The 8,540-nt window shown below is 52.5% G+C and overlaps 1 protein-coding gene across 1 annotated transcript; it reads right to left on the reverse strand.

Moving 5' to 3' along the window:
• Positions 1–2,319: 2,319 nt before the first annotated feature.
• On the reverse strand, positions 2,320–7,745 carry Pnpo (pyridoxamine 5'-phosphate oxidase). The gene is made up of 7 exons (XM_059269647.1): positions 7,480–7,745; positions 5,782–5,906; positions 4,694–4,793; positions 3,694–3,747; positions 3,302–3,430; positions 2,919–2,989; positions 2,320–2,762 (listed from the first exon to the last, which is right to left on the reverse strand). Exons 1-7 carry the CDS (start codon positions 7,612–7,614, stop codon positions 2,594–2,596), a joined length of 783 nt encoding a protein of 260 aa, XP_059125630.1. The 5' UTR covers positions 7,615–7,745; the 3' UTR covers positions 2,320–2,593.
• Positions 7,746–8,540: the final 795 nt, after the last annotated feature.

Consider the following 8,540-nt stretch of genomic DNA (forward strand, 5'->3'; position numbering starts at 1 on the left):
GTCTCACTAGTTACCCGGTTCATAAAGGCTCCCACAAAGAGTTGAGATGTCTCCAGTCTTGCAACCTTGCCGTTAGCTACCACACACACTGCTTACAACAGGCCGTCTTCCTAGCCTCCCAGCTCCCCATCACGGAGACAGGTGCTGCTGTCAGCTCCATCTTCTAGTCGAGTTAGCTGAGGGTCAGAGAGGTGAAGTCCCCAGCCCTTAGTCAGGCACTTGGTTAAAGTGAGAGCTGGCCTGTATGTGTGAACCATGATGGTGCCCTGCCCCCCAGCACCTTCCATTCATAAACCTCTTCTGTGGTGTGTTGGAGTGGTATGGACAGGAACAATCAGTTATCGTCTGCGGAACGGGACGGGGTGGGGGTGGGGGTGGGTGGGGGTGGAATGAGACAGGACAATGTCTAGGTCTTAGGCCACTGGGAGGTGACGGCCACCAAGGGGAATGTGCAAGCTCTGGAAGCAATGGGAGAGAGCCAACCCATTAGCTTAGGGGCTGGGTGTCCTCTGAGACCCATACTGCGGTCGCCTCACATCAGCTCATCCTGAGATTACCTCATCCTGGAGAGGGAATGAAGATAGGTACTGGGTATAGACTCGTGCTTGTTTTTGCTTTTTTGAGACGGGAGCTCACACTGCAGCCCAAGTTGGCTTGGAACTCACTGTGTAGCCCAGGCTGACCTCAAACTCACTACAATCCTCCCGGCTCTAGCCTCCCAAGTGTTGGGATTACAGGCATGAACCATACCACCTGGCTTATTACACCCCTCCACATACCTCCAACCCCCACCCGATGCTGAGGATTGAATTTACACATGCTAGACAACACACACTCGACCGCTCAACTGTATCCCAAGCACTTCCTTCCACGGGGTCCCAGATCTCTAAGTCTCTTACAGGCACCATCACAGCCCCAGAATGATCTCTACAGGAATCTTTCAGGGAGACAGTGCATGTCCCCCTAAACTGGAAGCCTAGCTGGCTCCAGAGATCCAGCTGCCCCAGGGAGTCCCAAGCAAGGAAGCTGCAAGCTTGCAGGAGCCGCTTGGAGGAGGAGGAGGAACCGAGAGTGCAAATGTGTGCAGGAGCTGGGAGAGGCCATGGTTATCAACCACAGTTTCACTGGGAAGCCACCCAAGCGGAGGAAGGGGGAGGCAGAAAGGGGAGGCAGAAGGGGCCGCCTGGAACTGGCCTCCACTGCCCAGCAAGGGTCAACCCTAGCCAGTGGGCTCCCCCTGCTGGACCCAACCTGTCTGGCCAGAAGCAAGGAAGGAGGAAAGTCCTGTAGATTCACTCACTCCCCAGCTTCCCCGTCTGCGGACATGCCTCCTCGTGGGGGCCGACAAATGACATCAGGTTAAACATTAATATCACACATGACCAACAAGTTTTTATTACACACTTACTTGCATGTTGGAAATGACAGCTGAGATTACGCTAACCACTGGGGACACACAACCCCCTAAAAGAGGAGGGGGTACAACAAGGTGTTCTCCTCAACAACTCATTTGCACATACTAATAAAGTCACAGTCCATGGCACAACAGCAAAAGGGACGAGGTAGGGCAGGGTGCCTGGCGGGTGGCCACAGGGTCAATGTCCTTCTGGACCCAGGCGTAAGTGGGGGATGGACACAAGAAAGGACTGCCTTGGGGGAGCCCTGGTCAGGGACAGAGGATGAAGCACACACCCATCAAGTCAAAACAAGTACAGTGTCCAGAGTAACGAGTTCAAGGCCAACCAGAACAAATAGTCGTTCTCTGATCCTGGCTGAGTCACAGCAAACATAGACTGGCCCTGGCTCCTTTCCATGGCTGGTATGCCACACACATCTGCAGCCTGATTATTCTGTTGCTGGAAACTGAGGCATACCCGCTGCTGCCCTCAAAAGGGGCTGTTCCAAAAATCACAAGCGAAGGGAGATAATTGCGAGATTCTTTGCCATGTGTGACTCTCTAGGACACAAACATACTCTACTCCGGCTGCTAGATGCCAGCTGAGTTCAGAGAGCTCAGAGTCCTGGGGAGACTTAGAAGATTCCCTTAGAGAAGGAAAATAGGGCTCAGTTTAAAAGTAAGGACTAGAGCTGGGCCTGGTGGTTCAAGCTTGTGATCACCGCTACTCAAAAGTTCCAGCAAGGCCGGGCGGTGGTGGCGCACGCCTTTAATCCCAGCACTCGGGAGGCAGAGGCTGGCGGATCTCTGTGAGTTCGAGGCCAGCCTGGACTACCAAGTGAGTCCCAGGAAAGGCGCAAAGCTACACAGAGAAACCCTGTCTCGAAAAACCAAAAAAAAAAAAAAAAAAAGTTCCAGCAAGAAGAACTCAAGGTCGAGGGTTGTCTGGCATACAGACACAGGGAGTTCAAGGCCAGCCTAGGCAACTTAGTCCCAAAATAAAAGGTTAAGAAAAAATACTGGGACTCTAGTTCAGTGGTAGAGTGTTGCCTAGCATGAGCAAGGTCCTAGGTTTAAACCCAAGTGCCCCCTCACACACAGAGAAAGGTAGACCCCGCTCCCAGTCCTTCACCCTCTCTTAGCAGCCCTCCCCCACTCTCTTTCAGCTGATGATACCCCAACATTCTGAGTCCAGAGTCAAGGTGCAAGTCTCTCATATACCCAGTCTTCCTCCCCTTGGTGGGTCATGGGTCCCAGAGGGGAGTCTCCTGTTGACAGGCCTCGGCGGAACACAATGCGGTCGTGCAGGCGGTTGGTTTGGCCTTGCCAGAACTCTATCACCTGCGGGTACAGGATGTAGCCACCCCTACGGGAAGAAGCAGAGGTTTACTGTGCCCTCCTCACCTCTCATCCCAAGCTCCTGAGATGCAGCTGATGAGGGCTTCCTGGAGGAGATCTATAATTCCACAGACGGGGTCCTGTGTTCCTTTCTAGATGTCCATCAGGCACAGGTATCACTTACCAGTATTCTGGTTTAGGCACCTCTTGTTCCTGGTAGCGTTGCTCCAGTTCTTCATTTTTCTTTCTCAGGTACTGTTCAGGGAAGACAGAGAAAGAGCCAGGCATGGGTGATGATTCACCCAAGGACTTAGGGACATAGGCTCCGGAGCAGGACCCAGGCCAGGTATGAGTGACAGAGGTGAGCAAGGTAGACTGGGGTAATGGTCAACGGGAGGGCCGGACAGAGGAGGCCTGTGTTCCGTCTTCCTTCTCTTCTCCCCTAGGGACATCATCATCCTTCTCTCTCTGCTAGATTGACAGAACTCTGGCATCTCCTGGAGACAGCCTCTGGGGAGGAGCCCAGGGCCTCACTACTCAAGAGGATCATGCAGGAGCCCCACTTACCTCCCGATCGGGGATCACAGAACTTTGGCGACTGACCACAGCCCCAATCTGGCTGCTCTTGGGGCGGGAATGGAAGTAGTTCTCAGCCTCCTTCTCGGGCAGCTTCTTCACAGGACCCTCCACACGCACCTGCTCACGGATGCCCCTGGCTAGGTGATGCTTGATCCTACCAACCTCTCTCACCAGCACAGGCCCTGTATCTCCCTGTTCTCTCTCTGCTGCCCCTGCCACCCTTGGCTCCAAGCAGACTGTCTGAGCGCTGTGTGACAGGCAGAGTACCCAGGCCGAGGCAGAATATGTGCCTGGTCTGGGAACACCTTCCCCACATTCATTTATAAATTCACCCCTGCCCACACCGTCCCCTGGAAGTTGTCTTGGGGATGCTCACTCACCTGCCGGTTCAGGGGCTCCCAGTAGAAGACGAGAGAGGCAAAGGGATTAGAGTCCTGGAAACAAGAGAGAAGCCATGGATACCAGTGGAACAGGAAAACGATGCTTCCTTCACATAGAAGGAAGGCAGGAGTCACAAGAGGCTTTCCACAGATGCGTGCACTGTTACCTCTCATTTAAACTCTCAAAGGTGAGCCCCCTGTGACAGATCTGAAGACAGGCTCTAAGGGGCAGAGTGACATGCTGAAGTGCACTCAGCCAGTGGTAGAGCTGGTTTAAGCCGGTTTAACTCCAGAGTGAAGTGTGAGGCCTGGCCATTCCAATCACTATAGTTCTGGTTTTAGATATGTTGGTTATTGTTTGTGTTGGTCTTGTTGTTTGTGAGACAGGGTCCTACTCTGTAGCCTAGGGTGGCTTAAATGTGCCGTAATCCTCCTGCCTCAGCCTCCTGAATACTGGGAGGTGTGAGCCACCACACCCAGCTCACTCATGGAGCTTTGAGAGGTGATGTGGAATGCACCTCAGGGTGGCATGACCAAATACAAATGAAATGCCAACTCCTGTGCACATTAGAACAGGTGTTGGGGACAAAGCAGATTAAATAAAAGTGGCATCCTTTACTCCACAGAGATGATTGTGTAGCAGAGTAGACAAATGTCAGTCAGGTCACCACATAAACAAACGCACAGTCAGAAGCTGGAAAAAAAAAAAAAAAAAGACAAAGTAAAGCTGTGAGGTGTACTGCGGGCAAACAGTGCCATGTGCCAGGGGCTGACTAGGGTTTAGGTAAGGAAGGCTTTCCTAAAGAGAGATGTAAAGGAACGGCAGCTGATTGGGGAGCAGATGATGGAGGTGGGCGTGGTTCGTTCATTCAGAGTGCAAAGGTCCTGAGGCAGAAGGGAGTCTAAGCAGAGAAAGAAATGGACGCAGCAGAGGAATCAAGACCTCGTAAGCCAGGGTGGAGGCTAGCCCTGTCAGCCCTGGGAAGGACTTAACCCTCACCAGCTCTTTTCCCTTCCGGCTCTCGTAGTTAGTGAAGAAGCGGAAGCCATCCTTGCCAAAGCCCTTCAGCAGCAGCATGCGGGCAGAGGGTTTTCCATCTCTAGGGGCACACAGCAGAGCACCAGGTCAGAACTCACTCCAGTGTTCTCACCCCCCGAGCAAACCCTTCCTTCAGCCACGCCCTTAGTGAGGCAAATATCAACCGTGTGATCACATAAAGAAATGCACAGTCACGAACTGGGGGGCGGGGGGGGGGGGGGGGCAGAGAGTCAAGCTGTGGGGTCCAACACCATTACACAGTGCCCTTGGGCACAAATGTGGTGCCACCGTCTGGGGGCTCCTTGTGGATCAAACAGTATCCCCCTAAGGGACGTACGGTGCACAGCATCCCCGACAGTCTCTCGCTCTTGGACTTCCAGCCTCCAGACGTGTAAAAAGTAAACTTTCCTTGCCTGAGCCACCCGGTCCCTAGTACTTTGCTGTAACAACTTTGAAAAAGCCTGTAAGGCTGGAAGAGAACGGGCCAGCAACAAAGCACTGAGCCAACTGATCACTCAAAAGGGGTGACAACGGACGTACTCCGCTCAGGGCTCTGGGTAATACTCAAAGTCCTGTGGTGAAGCCTGGTGCTTTCATAAGACCGGACGCGAACAACTGAATTAAGAGGCTAATATAAGAGATCTCTTGCCAGGCAGTGGTGGCACACCTCTAATTCCAGCACTCGGAGGCAGTGGAGACAAAGAGAGAGAGAGACAGATCTCTCCAAGGGTAGGACTGATTGGCAATCCTATGCTGGGTTTCAAAAGAGGGAAAGGGCTTGAGCATGAGGGAGACCAGGGGTCAGAGTCGTGAGTGGATACATCAAGTATAAGGAATTGCATTTTATCACTGGAGAGTATTTAGTGCACTGGCTTTTGGTTTACCAGTTAAGGACTGGTTTCCTGGGGCTCAGAGAAGATCAGTAACTCAACTGGGGCTTTATAACAGAACTGCAGACATACAGTTAGGTGCACTTAGTGTGGGTCGGTCTTCCTAAGTCTCCAACTCCACCTGGACCCACCCACACAGGGGCCCATGCCTGTGCCTACCTGGTGCAGGTAGCCAAACACATAGCATTGGCTTCCCCTATGTCTGGACACTGAACAGCCTCCTCAAACCAGGAAGCAAACTGCTTCATGGGGTCCAGAGAGGTCAGATGAGCCTCCTCAAATGCCTAGGAAGAGAGTTTGACTTCATTTAATGAACACATAATGCTTACTCTGTGCCCAGTATGGGTTGAGGTGCTTTTCAAATGTAAATGCATTTATAGTCTTTGTAACAGTGACCTTGAAACAAAAAAGCACCCCCGGGGTTGGGGATTTAGCTCAGTGGTAGAGCACTTGCCTAGCAAGCGCAAGGTTCAGTCCTCAGGAAGTAGGTTCTGTGCCCATTTACAGGCATAAAATGGCCCAATAAGTTTCTGCGTCTGCTAACCACAAAGGGGTGAACCAGGGTTCGAGGGTGTTGAAATTCCTGCGGGCCACCTCATCATTTAGTTCTAAGTTTCACGAAAACCTGCACTTCCGGAAATGCTCACATACAATCACACTTTGCAGCTGTAGCTCTAAATCTCAATTCCAAAACGGATCTATCTCTCTGACCCGAGGAGAGGACAGGAAAAGCCCCAGGAGGTGCTGAGGGCGGTAAAAACTAAGAATTTCCAGGTTAGCCTTGAACTCACTGGGTAGCAGAAGGATGATTGACCCTGAACGTTGGATCCACTTGCACTAAGGATAAAATCCAGAACCTTTGTGCACCCCAGGAAAGAACTCTACCAACTGAGCGACAGACCCACCCTCCACTTCTTTTTTATTTTTATTATTATTGGTTTTCGAGACAGGGTTTCTCTGTGTAACAGCCCTAGCTGTCCTGGAACTGGGATTTGTCAATCAGGTTGGCCTCTGCCTTCTGAGTACTGGGATTAAAGGCATGTGCCACCACACCTGGCCTTCTTTATTTTGTGACTGTTTTAAGTACTTTCCAAATGCCTAAATACAGGCTGTTGAGATGGCTCAGCAGGTAAAGAAAGGCATCTGCCACCAAGCCTGACGACCTGAGTTCAATCCTGGGTGACCTTCATGGTGGAAGAAAAAAACAACTGAAAAATTGTCCTCTGACCTACACACACACACACACACACACACACACACACAAAATGAATAAAAATGTAAACATTAGAAAAACCCTAAATCGCCCGGCGGTGGTGGTACAGGCCTTTAATCTCAATACTCGGGAGGCAGAGGCAGGAGGATCTCTGTGAGTTCGAGGCCAGCCTGGTCTACAGAGCGAGACCCAGGACAGGCACCAAAACTACACGGAGAAACCCTGTCTCTGAAAAACAAAACAAAACAAAACAAACAAACAAAAAACCCAAAAAACAAAAAAGAAAGAAAAACCCTAAATCCACAGCATCTATAAAGTAGATATTATTACTTTACAGGTTAGTAAACTGAGGCCCAGAGAGGATAAATTGCCCAAGGTAATATGGTCAGAAAAGGGCTGGGTTCCAACATGGTTGGGTTCTGAAGTCAGTACCCCTTACCACAGCGACAGGAGCCTGTGAGCACACCTTTATCCTACATTTTCCTTCCCAGTTGCTGTTTCTGAAACCCCCTTTTCCCCATCAGGGTGATCCCTAAATCCGGTTGCCCTGTAAGTGGCCCCTGAGGCCCCACGGCGCTTCTCCAACCCCTTGGTAGTTGACTCAGGGACACCCCCTTTTCGTGCCCCGGCGGCAGCGGCTGCACCTCTCGGTCCCCGCGGTAACTCTTGCGCATCGGTCCCAGGTCCATGACAGCACCCCAACACAGGTGACGGAGGTAACCTGGCCACTTCGAAGGTCGCCTGAACGTCACGGTGACGCTCAGCAGCCCGCACGTCATGTAGGCAGTCAGCCACGTGACCCGGCGTCGCCTGGCCCTGGGTTCCTCCGGGTTCGGAACCAATTGCTTAGCCTGGGTGTCTAGCCTGGGAAGAATTTGCTAGTGGCCCAGACAAGCTCACAAGTCCTAAATTCTCGGAGCCCAGGGGCCGGGACAGCCAATAGCTGTCCAGGATCGGAGCGGGGAGACCGACGCGGAGAGCTCATTGGTTTGAGTTTCCTGAAGCGAGACCAATTCGAACGAGCACAGAGGAAGCCAGCAGCCAATGGGCTGCGCCTCCCGGGACGGGAGGAGCAGAGACGAGGAAATGCTGTCACCGCCGTTAGCACGCACGTGGAGGTTTGTTAAAGGTATAGGGACCGATGCAGCCGAGGCAAGGGGCAGGGCGAAGTCCCGGGAGCTGGGGAGGAGTGGTCTGCATGAAGTGGCTGGGCTCCTGAAGAAGAGCACAGAGCAGGAAGCAACCTCCTGGCAGCGGAGGTTGGTAGACTGTGGGAGGAAACATGGCATTGGGGCCGGACTCTGAAGCAAGGTGATGGGGACGCAGAGAAAGAGGGGTTAGGCTGGCTGAAGATTGTGTCTTGAGAGCTGGATGGGTTGAAGCGGCTTGTGGACCACACACCACAGGTGCTGAGGGCCCTGAGGATGGGTGGGACTCTGGGGGCTGGGAAGATGCTCTGAGGTCATGGGGGAGACTCTGAGGTGAGAAGGGAGGCTGCTGACTAGAAAGAAGAGGGAAAATTGGGACCAGGCTACCCCAGACCAGAATGGTCTTCCTTATGACTTGAAACCCACTCCTGCCTCGTTTTCCCAAGGGGTGGGCTGGCCTCAGAGCATCCTTTCCCTGGGCAGTGGAGTTTTACTAGCCACTGCTCTAACAGACGGAAGGTTGACCCTCTCCCAGGCCTCTCGCATCTTGGTTACTC

Source organism: Peromyscus eremicus, chromosome 8a (genome assembly GCF_949786415.1).
Source record: "Peromyscus eremicus chromosome 8a, PerEre_H2_v1, whole genome shotgun sequence".
NCBI lineage: Eukaryota > Metazoa > Chordata > Mammalia > Rodentia > Cricetidae > Peromyscus > Peromyscus eremicus.

Coding starts and splice junctions, on each gene's coding strand:
- Pnpo (XM_059269647.1), bottom strand. CDS start 7,614: ATGACGTGCGGGCTGCTGAGCGTCACCGTGACGTTCAGGCGACCTTCG. Junction 5,907..7,479: donor GTTACCGCGGGGACCGAGAG/GTGCAGCCGCTG, acceptor CTCTCTTCCTAG/GCATTTGAGGAGGCTCATCT. Junction 3,748..4,693: donor GCCGGAAGGGAAAAGAGCTG/GTGAGGGTTAAG, acceptor TCTTGTTTCCAG/GACTCTAATCCCTTTGCCTC.